General features: G+C 39.8%; 1 protein-coding gene across 2 annotated transcripts in view; it reads left to right on the forward strand.

Annotated features, from left to right (window-relative positions):
* The first annotated feature begins 2,161 nt into the window (after positions 1 to 2,161).
* PCDH10 (protocadherin 10) overlaps positions 2,162 to 21,450 on the forward strand; it is a 46,361-nt gene continuing 27,072 nt past the window's right edge. For both annotated transcript variants that reach the window (XM_070386535.1, XM_070386534.1), the window contains exons 1-4: positions 2,162 to 5,632; positions 7,243 to 7,301; positions 7,849 to 7,955; positions 16,039 to 16,344. In XM_070386535.1, the coding sequence (XP_070242636.1) occupies positions 3,005 to 5,632; positions 7,243 to 7,301; positions 7,849 to 7,955; positions 16,039 to 16,344 (3,100 nt within the window). In that variant the 5' untranslated portion in view covers positions 2,162 to 3,004. The remainder of the gene's footprint in view (positions 5,633 to 7,242; positions 7,302 to 7,848; positions 7,956 to 16,038; positions 16,345 to 21,450) is intronic.

Raw genomic sequence — 21,450 nt, forward strand, 5'->3', positions numbered from 1 at the left:
CACGCGCGCACACACAAGTGTTTCCGTACGTACAAATGAAATATTAGAAAATTACCGTCATTTTAAAAATGTTCCAGGATTATTCTGATGAGTCAGCTTGAAGACCTCAAAACATTTCATTTCAATCCTGCAGATCTAAGGAAAAATCAGGAAGGGGAGGGGGAGAAAGTACAGATGCAATGCCATTATTAATATTCAGATACACTATAATCTCCTTTTCATTGATCCACAGGTCCTTTTAAAAACTGACGCTCCATTCTCAGCTGCAGACGTGACGCTAAAATCATTTTAACTGCGGCGGTTTTCTCTTGGCTTTGGCCAATCGTCAGTTTACTGCAGCTGGAAAAGGATTAGCCATTTTTGCTGGCATCCTTTCCTTCCAACCGCTCAAAGGCTGGACCTATCTCCATGAAAGAGCCAATGGGGGCGGGGGGCCTAGAGCCGCAAGACAGGCACTCACGGGACTCGCAGAGGCAAGCCTCAGTCTATATTTCCGGCCATGGCCACTCGCCCTTCTTAATTCCCTGCCAGGAGGGAATGACAACATACCTCAGGATCGGGTAAATGACTCTCCTTTTCCCCGCAGGTTGTGGCGGTGTTACTCCCAGGTCATTCATTACCAGGAAGCCCCAAGGGATCTTTCTATCTTGTAGCATAAGAAGGCAACTGAACAAGGGCTGCATTGGTTGAATAAACAACCCCCTACAGCCCATTAATTAATACACAATTACGCTTTTAAAAATCTTTTTTGGAGAATTAACATTGAATCTACTCTAGCATTGAAGAGTTCGCGCTGTATTTTAACTTCACAAGAACTGGGTGCGTTTACGCGCCGCTTTGCCCCGGCGCTTCGCCGAGAGTGAGCACTCGGAGCTCCTCAAGCGCATCCTTCGGGGCCCCGGAGGTGTTGGAGGGATGCTCCGTTGGGGCTTATACAGAGCGGTGAGCGGAACCAGGCAGGATGGATGCGAGCGCCGTGGATGGATGTGCAAGCGCGTTCGCAGATACTCGCAGCCTCACACACACTGGGGCCCCGCGTGTGCACGGCCCCAGCCCACGCACCTACCCTCAACCCCGCCCCCACACGCGTTCACAGCCGTCCCTCTGCCCTCATCCTGCGGTCTTGCTCCAGGCTGGGCAAGAATCGGTGCTCGGGTCTAGTGTAGGGAGGAGGGGGAGATCGCCAATTGTCAGAAAAAGCAGAAAAAAGCCTGTGCGCGCCGCCGCTGCGTCGCACTTGGCAGGGGGAGGCGCAGGGATATTCGAGGCGCCTTGCAGCGAACGGCAGAGCTCCGTGCCCGAGGCCAGAGAGTCAGCGCTAGGCTGGCGGGCTGGAAAGCAGAGCTCAAATGAAACTCCTCAGTCGTTGATCAAAGGGCTCACAGCTCAAACCAGGTCCCTAAGCGAATTAATTTTTTGGTAAGATACTGTGGATGTACGTTTAGGAAGGGAAGAGGCGAGTATAAAGCGTCTGCACGTCTATAGGAGCCGCCAGCGTTCATCCCTGGGCTTGCATCCCTGGCTGTTTGGGACCCACCTCCCCTCCACACTCCAGCTGTCTAACCCCTTTTCCCCACAACCCCTTCAGACCTTCAACACTTAGTTTGACACAGCCTACGCCATATCTGTTTTAAAATGTCCTGCTAATCTCCGCCAGGGTCCCTTAAATTGGTAACCCCAGCCAATTAGTGGCCCCTCTGCAACTTTTTCCTGTTTTTCTCGGTGACTTATTTTCACGATCAGCAGCAAGGAAAACACCTTAAAGGAAAAAGAATGTTAGCGTCATTGGAAACCCCGCTCCTGGGAGAGGATACCGCTGCTGCTATTATGTTTTCGCATTTGCTGATGCAAACAGGGAAACCTCTCTATTCCCTCTCTGTTACCTGCGGCTGGGGACTGGGAACTTTCCGCGGCAGAGTCCCCAGCTAGCACCTCGGGACCTGCCGGGCTGTTCTCGCTCTCACACTCACACTCACCCCGGCAGCTCAGACGCGGGTTGCATCGCGCCCGGCCCGGTTACTGCGTGACGCGCCTTCTTGACGGCCAGTTTGTCCAATTAGCTCTGACTCGGTGGGTGGTGCTCCTTGGCGATTGGTTGGCAGAATGAGGGCGCTGCGCAAAAACAGAGAAGCGGAGCGCTCGGAGCTCAGAAACTGCCAGCCGAGATCGCAGGCTTAGGGCTGAGGCAGGAGGAGGAGGGAAGAACTGAAAAGCAGAGAGACAGGTTAGAGGAAAGAAGAGGCTTGGGAAGAAACAGCAAAAAAGAAACTGCTCCTCACAGTTACTGAGAGGCAAACGACGGTGGAGATGAGGACAGAGAGAGGCAAGACTATGACAGCCAAAACAGACAAATAGAGCGAAAGAGGAAAAAATGCCAAGAACATCCATCCGGAGAAATGAAGAGAATGAAAGTTTTATGCTGCAGAGCCATTCTATGCTTTTCCGGCACAAAATTCCCTCGCTGTTTTTAAGCCGTTTTGCATTTGCCAGCCGTTGACAGTAAGAGGCATGTTCAGCGGTGCCAACAGCATCTCCTCTTCCTTCTCCTCTTCCTCTTCATCTTCCTCCTCCTCCTTCTCCTTTTCCTCCTCCTTCTTCTCCTCCCATCAGCGAGAAGACAAACCGAGGACAGTCTTGAAATACCGAAATTTCCTCCTTGGGATTTGCCAGCGCCGCGTTGCGCCAAGACTGTCGGAATAAAGGACGCTGACTATTGTATTATTATTTTATTAATTGGTCAGTGGGAAGATTACAGATGAGGAAAGGGGACGCCTGTCACCCTTCCTGATCTAAGATTAAAAAATGAGGTTGAATTGGGAGAAACCCTAAAATGAAGCAAAAGAAATAAGATTTGTAAGGACAGAAAGCCACAGGAGCCCCCCCACATAGCGCACTTTTATTTGTATTTTTTATTTGAGATTTTTTTTTTTTTTTTCCCGTGGTGGTGGGGGAGGTGATTGGGTGGCTGACTGGCTGCGGGAAGCTGCTTCCTTTCCCTTTGGAGATGATTGTGCTATTATTCTTTGCCTTGCTCTGGATGGTGGAAGGAGTCTTTTCCCAGCTTCACTACACGGTGCAGGAGGAGCAGGAACATGGCACTTTCGTGGGGAATATCGCTGAAGATCTGGGCTTGGACATTACAAAACTTTCGGCTCGCGGCTTTCAAACGGCTCCCAACTCTCGGACCCCTTACTTGGACCTCAACCTGGAGACCGGGGTGTTGTACGTGAATGAGAAGATTGACCGCGAGCAAATCTGCAAGCAGAGCCCCTCCTGCGTCCTGCACCTGGAGGTCTTCCTGGAGAACCCCTTGGAGCTGTTCCGGGTGGAGATCGAGGTGCTGGACATCAACGACAATCCCCCCTCCTTCCCGGAGCCGGACCTGACCGTAGAGATCTCTGAGAGCGCCACGCCGGGCACCCGCTTCCCCTTGGAGAGCGCATTCGACCCAGATGTGGGTACCAACTCCTTGCGCGACTACGAGATCACCCCCAACAGCTACTTCTCCCTGGACGTGCAGACCCAGGGGGATGGCAACCGATTCGCCGAGCTGGTGCTGGAGAAGCCTCTGGACCGAGAGCAGCAAGCGGTGCACCGCTACGTGCTGACCGCGGTGGACGGGGGAGGAGGGGGAGGCGGAGAAGGAGGAGGAGGCGGCGGCGGGGGAGGGGGCCTGCTCCCCCAGCAGCAGCGCACCGGCACGGCCCTACTCACCATCCGAGTGCTGGACTCAAACGACAATGTGCCCGCCTTCGACCAACCCGTCTACACTGTGTCCCTACCAGAGAACTCGCCGCCTGGTACGCTCGTGATCCAGCTTAACGCCACAGACCCAGATGAGGGCCAGAATGGAGAGGTCGTGTACTCCTTCAGCAGCCACATTTCGCCCCGGGCACGCGAGCTCTTCGGACTCTCCCCTCGCACCGGGCGGTTGGAGGTGAGCGGCGAGCTGGACTACGAAGAGAGCCCGGTGTACCAAGTGTACGTTCAAGCCAAGGACCTGGGCCCCAACGCCGTGCCTGCGCACTGCAAGGTGATAGTGAGGGTGCTGGATGCTAACGACAACGCGCCGGAGATCAGCTTCAGCACCGTGAAGGAGGCGGTGAGCGAGGGCGCGGCGCCCGGCACGGTGGTGGCCTTGTTCAGTGTAACCGACCGCGACTCAGAGGAGAATGGGCAGGTGCAGTGCGAGCTGCTGGGGGATGTGCCGTTCCGCCTCAAGTCTTCCTTCAAGAACTACTATACCATCGTGACCGAGGCCCCTCTGGACCGAGAGGCGGGGGACTCCTACACCCTGACCGTGGTGGCTCGCGACCGGGGCGAGCCTGCACTCTCCACCAGTAAGTCCATCCAGGTGCAAGTGTCAGATGTGAACGACAACGCACCGCGCTTCAGCCAGCCGGTCTACGACGTGTATGTGACCGAAAACAACGTGCCAGGCGCCTACATCTACGCGGTGAGCGCCACAGACCGTGATGAGGGCGCCAACGCCCAGCTAGCCTACTCTATCCTGGAGTGCCAGATCCAGGGCATGAGCGTCTTCACTTACGTGTCCATCAACTCCGAGAACGGCTACCTGTATGCCCTGCGCTCCTTCGACTATGAACAGCTCAAGGACTTCAGCTTCCAAGTGGAAGCGCGGGACGCCGGTAGCCCCCAGGCACTGGCTGGCAACGCCACGGTCAACATCCTCATCGTGGATCAGAACGACAACGCTCCTGCTATCGTAGCCCCCCTTCCGGGGCGCAACGGGACTCCGGCGCGCGAGGTGCTGCCCCGCTCGGCTGAGCCCGGTTACCTGCTGACCCGCGTGGCCGCGGTGGACGCAGATGACGGCGAGAACGCCCGGCTCACCTACAGCATTGTGAGGGGTAACGAAATGAACCTCTTCCGCATGGATTGGCGCACCGGGGAGCTCCGTACAGCGCGCCGGGTGCCAGCCAAGCGCGACCCCCAGCGGCCTTACGAACTGGTGATCGAGGTGCGCGACCACGGGCAACCTCCCCTGTCCTCCACCGCCACCTTGGTGGTGCAGCTGGTGGATGGCGCTGTCGAGCCCCAGGGCGGGGGCGGGGGCGGGGGCGGGGGGTCAGGAGAGCACCAGCGCCCCAGCCGCTCCGGCGGCGGGGAGACGTCGCTGGACCTCACCCTTATCCTCATCATCGCGCTGGGCTCGGTATCCTTCATCTTCCTTCTGGCCATGATCGTGCTTGCCGTGCGTTGCCAGAAAGAGAAAAAGCTGAATATTTACACGTGTCTGGCCAGCGACTGCTGCCTCTGCTGCTGCTGTGGCAGCGGGGGGTCGACCTGCTGTGGCCGCCAAGCCCGGGCGCGCAAGAAGAAACTCAGCAAGTCGGACATCATGCTGGTTCAAAGCTCCAACGTACCCAGTAACCCGGCCCAGGTGCCGGTGGAGGAGTCCGGGGGCTTTGGCTCCCATCACCACAACCAGAATTACTGCTACCAGGTCTGCCTGACCCCCGAGTCCGCCAAAACCGACCTGATGTTCCTTAAGCCCTGCAGCCCATCGCGGAGTACGGACACTGAGCACAACCCCTGCGGGGCCATCGTCACCGGTTACACAGACCAGCAGCCCGACATCATCTCCAACGGAAGCATTTTGTCCAACGAGGTAAGGCTGAAGCGAAAGGACCACCATCTCTCATCTCCTCCATCCGAAAGCCTCCTCTAGCCCGGCCCTTGTATCTCTGGTGCACTGTGTATTTATTTTTAGGATATTAGCTTATTTGTATCTTTGTGGGGCAGGAATGGAAAGCCGCCTCTCCCACCCCTTCCTGTGTAACTTAAACTTCGTGTCGTCCCTAATTTTCTGCGCTCCACCCTTCCACATTTATTTTCATTCCCCTCCTTTGGTGCTTTGCCACCTTGGACCCTCCTTCTTCCCTCTGGCATCTTTCCTTTAAAATCCTAGCCCCCTCACCCCACCCTACCCCACCCCAGTCCTTTCCCTTCTTAGAAAGCTGGGGGTAAAGGAGAAAGTGCCCGAGGGGAGAGGGAAATGCAGGGAGGGACCTTCTGGCACTGGCAAAGGTCTTTTTTTCTCTTTGCATTTGTCCCAAGCATAATAAAGTTAATTGTTTGGCTTTGTTTATCGATGCCTTCAGTCGCGTGTAAAAGTAAGCTATAGATTGTTTAACTTTGCACAGTTGTCTAAACTCGAATGCATGTTTTAGTGAATGAGTTATCAGATCCTTGTTCTCTGAACTCGGGTTGCAAAAAAAAAGCCTTCAGTTCTACTCTGGACAGCATTTACAGACGTTCTTGAAGCCCAACGCCCACACAGTGTGAATTTGAATGAAGTTGCTTTGGCACAAACCCCTGTAAGCGTAAACTCACGGAAAGGCTTCAACAGTTCTTGTCTTACATATTCCTTTTAGCTAATAATCACCTTGCCATCGTTTTTGATGAATCACTGCTGTTGGCTTTCTTTATCAAAGAATTTGGCTTGTCAATTCCGATTTCCTTTTTTAAGATGGAGAAGTGGCAAAGTTGAAAGGAGGGAGGGAGAGGGAGAACAGAGTTGATTTCTGTAAAAGAAAGTTTGGACCGGAATAGGTGTGTGTGGGGTGGTGGAGGCGGGGAGGAGAATGCAGAGTGTGTTTGGAGGGGGAAGAATTGGGGCCAGGAGGGAAGCGGGTATTATGAACTCCTTTTTTTGGCAGGTTATTTTATTTATTTTGAGTCTTAGATATTATTCATTGACTTTCATGAATATTTGTACAGCTCATTTGTATCTTAAGCACATTTTGAAAATAAACAACAAAATAATTCCATAAAATATCCAACCTTTTTGCTTATTGAGCGTGCTGTTTTTCTTGTGTCAACCAGTATGCACCTAAACACTTTTTTAGGCCACTGAAAGAAAGACTGCAGCGTATATCTAGGTTGACTATTGGAGACAGTAGTTTATGAGGGCCAGCTATGAGGTTATTTGCATTCTCTCCTTAAAACACACACACACACACACACACACTTAAAATTGGCCTTTTGTGTATTTTTTTTAACCTTTACTGTAAATCTAGATATGCAAAATCTGCATATCTTCTTGTCTTTACTAGCACTAGTCTTTATAAAAACTAGTCTGAGGTCTTAGAACAGCTTAGAAATTCCTTAAAAATGTACACAATTCCTTAAGCTAGAAATAGTTCCTAGCCTCAAAATCAGACTGTTAGTTAAACCCATAGCGTTCGAATGCTCTTGATTTATTTATTTTTTTTCTAGACTAAACACCAGCGAGCAGAGCTCAGCTATCTAGTTGACAGACCTCGCCGAGTTAACAGGTATGGACTCCTTTTTTTTCCTAGCTTGGTGTATAGACAAATTACGACCTACTAAAAGTAGGAATTAGGCATATTATTCAATAGCAAAATAGAAAATGATAAAATATTTCCAATTAGGACAGGACATAAATATTGATTGTATTAGGTTTTCTAGACAATAAATTAAAAAATATTGGTGTGTTTCTTTTATATACAACCACTAAGTATATTTGAATATTTTGTCAGTTTACACTCCTACGCTGCTTCTGATAATCTTTCTAACTATTCCAGACATATACATATATATCTGTCCTATGAAAATGATATAAGCATATGCTTAGCTCCAATCATAGAATAATGATTGAACTTTACATGTCTTAAGGGCTCAAACTGACTGCTGATGCTCAGTGTTGGAGAGTTAGGCTTAAGGTTTTAAAAACTAGCTTTAAGCAGAAATCAAGAGCTATAAGCATCTGCAGCACCATAGGTGACCATGTGGTGGCAGAAGAATGTTTTCTGTGTTTCTTCAATCTTTTTTATTCTAATATTCACATTTTTGTACTTCTAGTTCTGCATTCCAGGAAGCCGACATAGTAAGCTCTAAGGACAGTGGTCATGGAGACAGTGAACAGGGAGATAGTGATCATGACGCCACCAACCGCGGCCAGTCAGCTGGTAAGTGTGATTAAAGGGCGATGCTGACTTTTATAGTGGTTTTTTAAAAAATAAATCCTGAGAGGATGATGTTATAGGTAGTTTTTAGTGTTAGTAAACCTACAGAAAACTGGTGTCATCCTATGTTGACAATTGTATACTCAAAGGGATATGTAGTACAGTCTAATGTTCCTTTAGAGAATGAAAGTTAGAAATTCATTGTGGAATACGTGAGATCATGAAACTTTTCTTTTTTATGTCATGTTCTTTCCGGGAATTATATTGCATACAAAGGACATAGATTTCTCACCTGGTCCAGTCCCCAGTCTTCAGTCAATTAAGCTATTATTAGACTTGCTTATGGATGAAATAACAGAAGATGAATGAAATTGGTTGACCTGCACAAGGTCACAAGAAGATAAGTGGATGACTGGAAACCAAAATCCAAATTTTCTCATTTCCAGAGCAATGCATTTTACATTCCACTGAATATTGAATGAGAGAAGGAATGGTGATTAAAAGTCATGAGTAGATTGAAAGCCGGATTTCCAAATCTGGGTTCTTAGGCTTCAGGACATTAGTAAACATTTGATAATGTGCATTTTCTGAAGCATTCCTCATATTTTCAACAGGATCCATGTTCAAAAGTTGACTTCTGGGTGTATTTGCTTGTAAGCTTGAAGGTATTCCCTGATGGGAGTTACAATGTGATACATATTTTTTACTTTGTTTTACTTTATTTTACATTACTTTTCTCCTGTATACATGTCCCCTTTAAGTTTTATAGAATCCTGATAACTCTAGTTACTAATAATTAAAGAAGACACTGAAAAGAAATAAAATATGTACCTTAATGAAAACAGTTTCACAAGGTTTGGATTTTTTTTCTACTTTATTTGCATTTCAGTTATGAAGGATGCTTTTTGAATTTTTTTTTAAACTTTTTCTCTTTCAACTGAGTTTTGTGTTTATCTGACACATAAAGCAATGCAAAGGCAGGCTAGCTTGTGTCACTTCTAAAAAACGCCCATCATTGGACTGTTTGGAGGTTCAACTTCATTCACTTGAGCTTTTAAGGTTTATTTTGGTTAATGATTAAGCCATAGGGAGATAGGGTTCTCATTTTCAAGGTAACGTTGATCCTCGAGAGCACCCATTCCTTAACACACTCCATGGACCTCTGAAAGGTGTTGAGGCAGTGTGTCAAAGGGCAGTACCCGCCCCACCGTCGCCTGGCAGCAGTGGTGGCTGCAGGCCTCTCACTTGGCTCATGTGTGGTGTGTCTGAGGCTGCCTTGGCCTTGGGAAACGCAGGCAAGAGGAGGGGGCGAAAAGACTGCTCAAGGGTCTCTTTATATTGCTGCAAGTCATTAATATGCAGACCTAATGAGACTTGAGAACTGCCAAGAATCCCCGGAGGTCCCTGCCCCTTGCGGGCCTTCACGCTAAGTGAACAGAGCATCTATTTAGTGTCTGGGAACCCGACAACAAACCAGATCTTGCCAGAAGTTTATATTTGAGTACAAAGTCCCTTTCATTTTTGGCCTATATATGACATATGATTTATTGTTATCTTTTAAAAGGTGTATGTTTGGAATTGCTCATTCCTATTCTTTTTTCAGTTTCTGATTTCATAGTCAGCCTTTTAAAGCTTTTGAAACAAAATGTTTAACATTAAAAAAAAGAAAATCCCCCGCTGCATGTTTCCTTGTGGGTGTATTTTATTCCTTTCCCACTCCCCCTTACTTTTTTTTTTTTTCTGTAACACTCCAGTCTCAATGAACATTTCAATTAGTTTAGTTCCTCAGACATAATGAGCCATAATAACTTAACTGAAGAAAGAGAAAGGAATAAACATCTGCAAAAAGTGCTAAATTTGGAAGATGGATGGGAATATGTTCTTATCAATGTGCCTTCCCAGCGGCTCTTTTATTTCGCAAGCACTCAATGTTGCCATTTTGGTAACATTACTTACAAATTATTTGAGATGTCAAAACATTTGAAAATGTTAAATGCTAAATCGTGTTTGGAAAACATGTTTAAAAGCAGGGTAGTTTTCATTTTTCTTATTAAAATGGCAAATTCTTTTTTTCTGTCTTTAGATTTTTAACATGTAAAAGTGTGACAGAATTAACAATCTGTGGATCTATTTCATTAGCATTTATAGGGTTGCCACAACCTACTGTGCGTAATGATAGCTGTTTTTGAATTGTATTAACACACTTGTATTAAGAAATAATTACACATTTGTGTGCTGAATTGCAGTCAGATTTAATATATCTAGTTTTATTGTTAAAATGATTTTACATTGTTTACCTTTTAAAGTATAAAACCCTAAATGCAGAGAATTAAGATGCCTTTACTTAATGACTTTTTTCCAGTCCATTCTTTGTTGTGTACTATAAACTTCACACCAAGTAGCTAGAGCTAATTTCCTAAAAGTTAAGCCTATCTCAGGTAAACAGGTACATCTGCTTTATTTCCTTATACAACCAGGAAATAAAGGATTATCTTCCAACCAGGATGATCTTCCAATTTGGCAATATTTAGAGAATATTCTTTATAGCGAATCTGTTTCCAGTGTTAGGATATGAAAAACTTTTGAGCTAATAAGCAAATCCCACTCAGCTTTAGGTTTTAAAGGGGAAAGTTAGACTATCATGGGAAAACAACACTGAAAAGATATGAATTCTGAATTCTCTAGTTTATACCTCATTTCATGTTACATAGTATACACTGTTTAGCTTAGTTCTTCACCTGTTTAAGCTTCCTAAGTCTTTATTTATTTCCATTTTCATTTTCCGTGTTAAAATTAATTTGTATTTATTTATTTGGATATGCCGTCCATTTATTCTTCTATGAACAGTTTTCTTTTTTGTTCTTTCTCCCTCCTCCCCACTTGCTTTTCTCCTCTCTAAGCCATTTGCAGTCACCAATCTTGTTCACAGAAGGGCTTTAAACACGGAGGCAGCTGCACAGAGATTCACATAAGCTTTTTCAGTTTTCCACTGCACCTGGCTCCATGTGTGGAATTCTTCAACTTGACCACGGGTCTGTGGTACTTTCTTTCTATAGCCTTGTCAAGGTGCTTTCCGTTTTTTTCAGTACACTATTGATGTATTGGTTAGGTATGGCAGAAGTCCAAGGAGATGTGGTAAATGCTTGCATAAACCATCACAAGGGGAGAAACTGATTAATCACAGCTTAAATAGCAAAAAAAAAAGCCAAAGTGAACTTAAAACTAGTATATGTTCAATTTTATAATACCATTAGATTAAAAGATAGATGTTTTTGTCTGATTTAAATACTGATACAACATTTTTAGCTGTATAGTCTTAAACATTTTAGTATTATCCGAGGTAGATCTAAGGAGATCTATTTAGCTGTAAGTAGTTGTTTCCACCCCACCCCATTTATTAAGTACACAATGTGCACACTAAGATTAAATTTGAATTTATTTTTAGTAATTGACCTTCTTAAAATGTATATTGAAGAAGAAAACCCTCATAAGTTAATGTTACTTGTTATAGTTTACCTGAAATTTTTCAAATTTCTCTTCTTCTAAATTTTTCGTTTATTTAAAAGACAGGTTAGCTTCTAAATGTGTTTATTTCTTAACTAATTATTAGGAGACTTGTACATGACACATGGTCAAAACTTGACTAAATTTAAAAAGTGATTTATATTGTCAGTGTTTTCATACTAGTAGAAAAACATATATCATGAAATAAATTAAGCCATTGTACTACTACTGCAATATCAATAAGAATTTTCGGCCTATCATAAAGTTAAAAATTTCCCTTTCTTAACTCCAATAAGAATTTAGATATTGGCAATTAGCTTCTGGCTTTATAAATAAGGTGAATTTATACCATAGTCTGAATAAGCAAAAGCTTTTTGCTAAGGTTTCTGCTGAAAATATGAGCTACAACTAGGTAATGCCAAGACATTTACAATTGAAAAAGATATAAAACAAATATTAAGATAAAATGGAGAAAAATATAAACATATTGAAATATGTTAGTAGTGAGAAAATTTTGATCTGCATGTTTTGATTTTTTCATAGATGAATTATGTTGTAAAATCTCTGCTCCCAAACCAAACCAAAAACTACAGAAATTTTGGTGATTATTGTTAATATCTCTAATTTCTCCAGTATTAAATAATTAAAAGAAGACTTACAATTTCCTCAAAAATATGTGTGTTGATTTTTTTAACTAATTTATCATATTTGGGGAAAAATACATTTTTTGAAGGCTTGTTACATGAGAAAGGTCCATGTAATTTTGTTGTATTGAATTCATCAGAAAACAGAACAAATTGACTATAATTACATTTTTGAAATCACAGTTTGTTCTCAGTGGTAATATCACAGCCTCTGACTATAAGGGATCAAGTTACTTGCTAGTGTAAAAAGATGTATTTTAAAATTTGTCTAAATATATCTCTATATAACAGGCAGTCTATCACTTCAGCTGTCGTGCCATGTAGAACAGACCATTTCCAAGAAGTGGAAAAAAATAAATTACAAGAAATTGCAAATAAAATCTGTATGTTGAAATGTTTCTTAAGAATGACCAAAACTTCATAACTCAGGTGTGGCCTGTACTTTTCTGCTATACAAGTCTCACAGGTTCTAAAATAAGGGCATTTGAATGAGAAAAGAAATGACATGATGTTGAAGTTATTTTCTCTTGGGCCTTCAACCTGAGATGTTAAAAATTTCCAAAAGCAGTGTGAAAGACACGCATTTTTAAATGTCCCATGTACTGAAATACTTGGCATTCCAGTCCTTTGTGCAGTCACTGACCACCACAAAACTTAAACATGCCTCTGCTTGTCTGGTCATTAAAATAATATACTTAATGGGGACTAGTGATATATGAAAAAAGATAAAGCCATTTTCATCTTTCAGTGGCTCCCTAAGGTGAGGCCAGGTAATGGGCACAAGTTATTTGGTTCTCAAACTATACATATGAAACGGAAAAAAAAATTTTTTGTAAATGAACATTTCTAAAACTTATTTGAAATTTATTGATATACTTTTTATGCGATTAAAAAAAATTGTTTCTACGTCTGATATTTTCCTTATGAGAAATTAGTACACTTGTTTTGTTGGTAAAACGTGTGAAACATACTCATGCACAAGGTGTGCCATCTTCCCTGTCCTTGTAGTTACATAAAGCTGTGTTATCACTATGGGGATCCCACTTTAAAAGGAGTAGCTCATAAATTTATGAGGAACATTATATACAAGTGTTGTTCCCCTTCCAGGCAGGTAACACTATTTATCCAACAGAAAACTTTATCATATTTCTCACTTTTCTTGTTATGCACATGATAATTTTTTTGTGCAGGTTTTCAAGTCGGAGAACTTTATTTCATCATCTAAGGGAATTTTAACTAGTGTCTAATAAGTCAAAGAGGCAGAAAACCATATACTTCAAGAGAAGAAATTTAGCACAATTGAATATCAACTAGCCATGAAAACAAGTTCTAATAAAAGTACCTTCTAACATCTCATAAAAGTACCTTCAAATATCTTAAAGATAATGCAGAGACTAGATCATTAAAACTTTTCTGTGTGATTATCATATTCAGAATTATAAGAATCCTTGGATACAGTGCTCAAAAAGATGTGAAATACTATTAATGGTCTCATGAGGTGTATTTGAAAGGGTTTTATCAGTTATGTGATGAAAAATTGTATTAATTCCAAATTTTACATTAGTACCCATCTTTATCAGGATCTGGTAATATAATTCTATCTTAATATTTGAATTTTTCCATCAACTTCAAATTTAATATGATATAAATTTATTTTTAAAATAATTGCCCATAATTGAATTTTAATGGTACCTCCATCTATCAAAAAGACCTTTTATTCCTTATCACACTATAAATAGGGAGTGTTTAGAGTACAGCACATCAACATACAGATCTCTCTGGTTCTATAGCTTCTAGTTACCTGCTGTGTCAGTGTGCATCAGGGATATTCTTCTTCCCTTCCTCTTTTTTTTTTTTTTTCCTAATACCCTATCTCCTTATAGGAATAAGATAACTTCCCTGGTGTCTAGAAAATAGTTGACCTGTTTCACTTGCTGATCTTAGTCTGATTCCTTATCCCAGCTTCAGCTCACGTTTATGTTCCTCAATAATGCACTGATCAGTAATTTAGTTCTGGGTTTATGCATGACAATTATCAATAGATTATTATAATCTAAGTCAGATTTAGTCACACATGCTTGCTGCTGCTGTTGAGTCACTAAATCCTGTCAGACTCAGTGTGACCCCATGCACTGTAGGCTGCCAGGCTCCTCTGCCCATGGGATTTCCCAGGCAAGAAAGCTGGAGTGAGTTGCCATTTCCTTCTCCAGTAGATCTCAGTGCAAGGATCAAACTCCCCTCTCTTGCATCTCCTGCTTGGCAGGCAGATTCTTTACCAATAAGCCACCTGGAAAGCCCCAGCATTATACACAGTTTAATTTAAAATTTAAAAAGTCATTATAACGTGAGATTAATATATGATAAGAAGTTTGGTGTTATTTGTTTAAGCAATTTACATAATTAACTGTTTTAAACTCCAAAATACTTGAGGATAATCTGGGGGCTTAGTAATTATGACAAATTTATTTCTTTGTATTATATAAAGAGCTGTTAAAATATGCATATAAAAAGTAAATTATTGTGTGTCAGGATTTTACAAACTAAAACTTGCTCAAGAGCTCAAGTCACTCCTAATATTTATAGAAGAAACAAACAAGTGTTTTCATTACACTCTCTTGATTAAAAAAATAATCCTTGGTTTTTTCACACCAGGCATTTCATGCATTTGAGAGTTTCTGATGTACAGAATAATCACTCTTTGGTTATTTCTAATTGATCCTATTTTTAAACATATTTAATAAATGCATTGCTCTGTCTAGAAACACATTAAAATGTGATTTTTGTTTGTGTGCTTACTTTTTTACATAATGCTAGTTATCAAATTCAATAACAGATAGTATTCTGTAGTGCCCCAAAATGATATTTTGCTTAAGAGACTGAGTGAGCTTTCTTGGGTCATAAATATCATGTTTAATATTCTTGTCAGTATACAGGAGACAATGAAACTTGAAGGTGTCATTTGAAATCTTGGTGTTCTAGGATCAGTAAGCAAACATTTCTGTGTTGTCTGGGACAAGTGTTTTCCAATATAGAACAAGTAATAAGGTATTCGCCAATAGCGTCTGCAGCTGACTCACCTTGCACTTGGTTACCTTGGTTTCACTAATTACAGCCATTTGTTCTGGGCTTGTCTAAGTGGTAAATGATAAGCAGTTTGTAGTAATATGGACTACAAGAGTGTCACTGAAAAATAACTTGTAGAAAGTCATTTTCTAAGATCCTAAAAAAGCATGCTCTTGGCCACTCTTGTTTTATTCTTATTATTTATTGGTGTATCCATATGTATGCCATGTGTCTGTTGAATTTCACTTTTTATTTCATGTCTAGATCTTATTATCTAAATATCATCACTCACGCTTCCCATATTTCTTCCATTTTTGTCTCTAAGGAAAAAAATATGACTTATCATCATTAGAAATTACAGGTAATGAAGGCTTTCCACTTGGGTTTTATTTTTTCTGTTACAAATTTCACAGATTTTCTTTTTCTTAATATTGATTCTCACTATTTTCTAAGTATTTAAATAATTTAGAGTTAATATTTTCCCTCAACATCCTGACAAGTTCAGCATCTATCTCAGAACCCTGTTTGCCAAGAGTCCTACCCTTAACAAAATAATATAAAGCGATTTGGGGCTCCTGTCAGGAGCCTGTCAGATTTTTCTTAACATAAGAAAAATCTGTTAAGATACCTTTACCTATTACTCTTTACATTGCCTGTAATTTTTCACTTCTAAGCCAGGACGATTCCCTGGAGGAGGGTATGGCAGCCCACTCCAGTATTCTTGCCTGGAGAATCTCACGGACAGAGGAGCCTGGTGGGCTACAATTCATAGGGTCACAACGAGTCGGACATGACTGAGCGACTGAGCACAGACACAAGCAGCTGGTCATGTTGATGAAGCCTCCATCCGTAGCTTCTCTGTTTTCTGCTCACAGGTATGGATCTCTTCTCCAACTGCACCGAGGAATGTAAAGCACTTGGCCACTCAGATCGGTGCTGGATGCCCTCCTTTGTCCCTTCTGATGGACGCCAGGCTGCTGATTATCGTAGCAATCTGCATGTTCCTGGCATGGACTCTGTTCCAGACACTGAAGTGTTTGAAACTCCAGAAGCCCAGCCCGGGGCGGAGAGGTCCTTCTCCACCTTCGGCAAAGAGAAGGCCCTTCACAGCACCCTGGAGAGGAAGGAGCTGGATGGACTGCTGTCTAATACACGAGCGCCTTACAAACCACCATATTTGAGTAAGTATTACATAAAAGGCTGTATCAAAGTCTTCCCTTTCAGGAAATAAAGTTCAACATGCCCTTCTTCTTAGTAAAAATAGAATTCACGTTGTTTTCAAAAACAAAGATAAAAGTGACTCTGGGATGCAGGCAGCACTATACAATACAGAAAAGAATATACTTAACAGGAAGACAGGTTCCTGGGTTGGTATATTAAATCAAACATAACTTCTGATGTTGTTGAAAACATTTTTTGAATGATCTTCATATTTCCTTTGAATATTGCTCACCTGTTTACTTGATTTCCATGTGTTTTGAAGGGCTTATGTAAGGCGGAAAAAACATCTCTTGACTCAATTCACAGAGAAATTTTGTTTTCTTATCGATACCAGCATTATTGCTTAGTCATCCTTTTCCCATAAAGACATTAAACATGTTAGGCTAAGTTCAGAATACATTGCAGCCATCAGTTTGATAATTTTGCGTAGTTTAGTAATATGTTGGCATGGATTCAAGTCACTTATCAGAATCAGAGGAACTACATGATGAAAGCATATCACTACAGCAATATTATTCATTTATTTACAACAACAGGTTCTTCTTCTAATATTGAGACTTTGATCATTGTACTCAGCTCTTTCGATGTGGGGACCCTAGTCTCTAAGTGGATTATTTTATACAATCAGCTGAAAAACAAATGCTTTAGGATTATTTAGTATATTTTATTTGAGGGTCTTGCTAAGGAAATTATTCCATTTACTCACTGCTATAAAGGAATCTTTACTTTTTAGTTAATGGTTAAATACCACTGATGATTCAATATTTTGATCAAACAACATCAACTAATATTTGATAAGAATGGAAATTATAAAAACTTAATCAAAAGATGATTTTTATCTTGTACAGCAAATCCAATGTATGTGTCATTTTCTTACTTTGATCTTCCAGTGCAAAAAATAAAAATAATGGAACTATAAATTAGAAACAAAAATGAGCCACTGCAGATATATTATTTCTTTTATGACTTATGAAATGGGATGAAAAAAATACTTAAATGGAAGAAAAAACTAGAAGAATTTAGCCCTTTTATGTAAATATGAAAGTCATGGATTAAATATATGGAGGATAAGGATCTGACTACAACTCTGGATATTGATAATAAGAGTTAGTTATTATCTTACTATTAAAAATGTGAATCTGCCATTGAATACGTCCATTCTGATAGCAACAGTGATCAAATTGTGTATTTAGAAGGATTGCATTCAGTTTTTCAAATTACTTAGGAATAACACAGTATATTAGCATTTCAGAACCAAATAAATATAAATTATTGATATTTGTTTTGCTTCATTTTATAAAGCTATGAAATATGAGGGCACAAATACTTATTTTGTTGAACTATCTAACAAAATATCTTATAGATGTAATTTGGATGCTAAAGTCCTAATGTTTAACTTACACATCCGCATACACTATGATTTAAAGCAGCTTAAAATCAAATTTTAATAAATAAGGACTATAATTCACTCTTTGCCCCTCAAACTAAATTCTGGATTTAAAATTTTACTTACCAAAGGTTTCCAAATTTAAAACAACATATTCTCACTAGTGTTTCACTTAAAGTAAGAATATACACTACAGAAGTATATTATCAGTAATGTCAAGGCAAAAATTCAAAGTGTATGTGATTCAGACTAATTCAAATGTGTATTTCTAAATAAATACACAATATTTTCTGTTAGCATATATTACATGGTAATTCTACATTAAATATAGTGAGAAATCAGTTCACCCTCTTTAACTCTTAGTGAATACCAACCTTGATGAAGTTTCATTTACATTATAGAACTGAAATTTTGAACATCTATAAAAATCTTTCTCTACTGACTAGTTTTTCTTTTTAATTTTAAAAAGTCATGGTAACATTTTTTATTTGATAAAAATTTTAATGCTGCATATATTATAATGCCAGTGTCTCTACTTTAGGAGTCTAGTATTTTCACTTAGATCCTTGATTTCAGGGATTATGAAATATGTTATCAGTTATATGTACTGCTAGAAATCAAAGAATGCATGTATTATTTTACTAAGAAAATTAAGATTTTTTTGCATATTATCCAGATGTGTATTATAATCAATTAATTTTGAGTAGCAATTTATGTCTTCTGTTTTAGTCAGCTCAGCTCACATTGCTCACAATTTAGGGTTTGGGGTAAAGTGTAACCAGGATGAAAAAGAAGCAGAAAATTAGCTATTTTGCTGTTTTTATTTATACTCTCCTCAGTTCTTCATATAACTTTAGTCATATCTGAACATTTTTTAACTTCCAGTGATTAATGTCATCTTAGACACACAGTTATCTTTAAATTACCTTGTGCCTCTGACTTAATAAGCATAGTCAATTTATGCTTAATTTAACTATACAAACTAAATCAGAACCATCCATTCCTGACTATTTTGCCCCCAAATTCACATAGTGGTAGCTGTTAATATGTGTATCATGTATCATCAGAAATGAAAATATTCTCATCATCTAAATTGAAAAGCACGTCCCTTATGTTACTAAAGAAACTAAAAATCAGCACTAAATACCTTTTTAAAAATCAAGAGTGTTTAAATAATTCTTGAGAAAGCAGTTTTACTTTTGCTAAACATACATTTAGTTTTTAAATGAACATAATGTACATTTTGATGTTAAAAAAGTAGCTGTATATTTAGTTACTTTTGTGAAGCCCTAAAAAAAAGCCTTATGAAGCTAGTACTATCATTTAGAAATGATCCCAGGGAAATGGTGATACGCTTAATAATACAAATGAGGTCATTGCACCCAAGAACTTTCCATTTCTACACCTCTGAATGTAGAGTTAAAATTAAAAATTGGAGGAAAACAACTTTTACCCAGAAGTGTGTATATACATGTTTTAAAAACATACTTTGTGTTTCTAAAAAACCTGTGTTCAATTTTATTTCTTCATTTTTCTATGTATAAGAAAAGATCCATGAAGAGTATATATATATAATGCACTTAATGAAATGGAACTTTTTAATCAGGAGTAATTTTTAACTTATCTGTTAATATTTAACATCATTAGTCATGAGCGCTTTACAGCCATGTCTTCTCTTATATGTGTTATGTTGTAGATTTCTAATACTCTATTAAGGATCAAAGGAATACACTGAAAGATTGAGACAATAAATGTAAACATGTAGAGTATGGTCATGCAGTGTTTAGATTTTATTTTAAAATGCTAGTAAATTTTAGCTTAGCTTTACCTTTAATTTTTACTAGAATAATAAAACATAACTAACTTTTAATAAAAGTTAATAATTGTTTCAACACTTGCTAAAATGAAATAAAAATATTCTCTGGAGTTTAAAATTCCTTATATTCTTTCATATGGAATTCAATACTTTCTTTAAAACTGTAAACATGTGATTTAAAACTAACGTGTTTCAAGTGACACGGTAAGTTAAATATAAAGCAATCTAGATAGTCCAAGCAAATAAGGAACATAAAAGTAATTTAAGTTCAAGAATATAACTGGTAAAAGTTATATCATTAATGTAATTTAGAAAATCCCAATATTTAAAATAATATATTTAATATTGGGGACTTCCCTGGCAGCTCAGACGGTAGAGTCTGCCTGCAGTGCATGAGACCCAGGTTTGATCCCTGGGTTGGGAAAATCCCCTGGAGAAAGAAATGGCAACCCACTTCAGTATTTTTGACTGGAGAATCCCCGTGGACAGAGGAGCCTCAGTTCAGTTCAGTTCAGTCGCTTAGTCCTGTTGGACTCTTTGGAACCCCATGGACTGCAACACGCCAGGCTTCCTTGCCTATCACTAACTCCTGGAGTTTACTCAAACTCATGTTCTTTGAGTCGGTGATGCCATCCAACCATCTGATCCTCTGTTGTCCGCTTCTCCTCCCACCTTCAATCTTTCCCAGCATCAGGGTCTTTTCAAATGAGTCAGAGGAGCCTGGCAGGCTACAAAGAGAAGTTGCAAAGAGTCGGACACGACTGAGCGACTTCACTTTCATTTAATATTATTTTTGTAATCTTTCTTGCTCATGATTTTGGCTTCACATTTTGAACATTATCTCCAGATTTTTTTTTGTCTGGAAGCAAGTATATCTTTCAGTTTAAATCAGCCTAAACAATACAGTACTAAAGATATAAGGATTTGTGTTTTGGAAACCTGTTGATTTCTTGCCAAAAACATAATCGTTCCCTAAGAATTGAAGACACTTATAAATGACTAATGAAGTTTCATCTAAACTGTATTTGTGAAATATTTCTTTTATTTGTTTAAGGAATCATACAAAATAAATTATATCGAATAGAGTGGAAAAGCCTACATTGATATGATTTTTTGAAAATCCTAAATCCATGAAATTTTCTATAATCCTAGGACTGTAGGAAACCATCTATTGAAAAGTGTTAAAAAAAAAGTGTTGCAATTGATTCTGTTTTCATATCAAATAACATTTAGAGTGGTCCAGATGTGTCAAAAAATCACTCTAGCTGTCTCCTGACCTGTTTTTGCCTACTTTGGAGCCCTTTTGAAATTTCAACCCAAATCATACATAACATAGTGTTAAGAAAAGATGTCAGAATTTGGAAACACTGCATTTAAAATATTGCTGCCACTTTAACCTAGACTTTTCATTCGTGACCATCATTTTAGGAAAAATTCTTTTTGGTATCTATATTATTTCTACCTAGAACTTTTTAAAATTGTAGAGTATATTTTGTTGAGTCACACCTTTTCCAATCCTTTCATTATTTCAACCTGCCCTCTGAGTGGTAAAGTCAAGATTGTGTAGGAGCATATATAGAATTCAAAATAAAATGACTTTTCTTAGCAGTACAGATTACCCTTATATCCTTGTATAGTGTTCTCTTTGGGATTTGTATATTCCTCTAATGTCATAAACATAGCATCACTTTACCAAATATTAAATTCCACAAAAGGTATTTTTATATGTGGCCTTTTTAACATTTTTGTTTTTTAGGTCCTTACATTACTAAATGAATGGACATCTTTTTCAATATTTTTTTTTCCTTTTTTTAAAATGGATATGTTTGTTTCTGTTCACTTTTTCTTCAAGTTGTACTGCTT

Source organism: Bos mutus, chromosome 17, assembly GCF_027580195.1.
Source record: "Bos mutus isolate GX-2022 chromosome 17, NWIPB_WYAK_1.1, whole genome shotgun sequence".
NCBI classification, from domain to species: Eukaryota; Metazoa; Chordata; class Mammalia; order Artiodactyla; family Bovidae; genus Bos; species Bos mutus.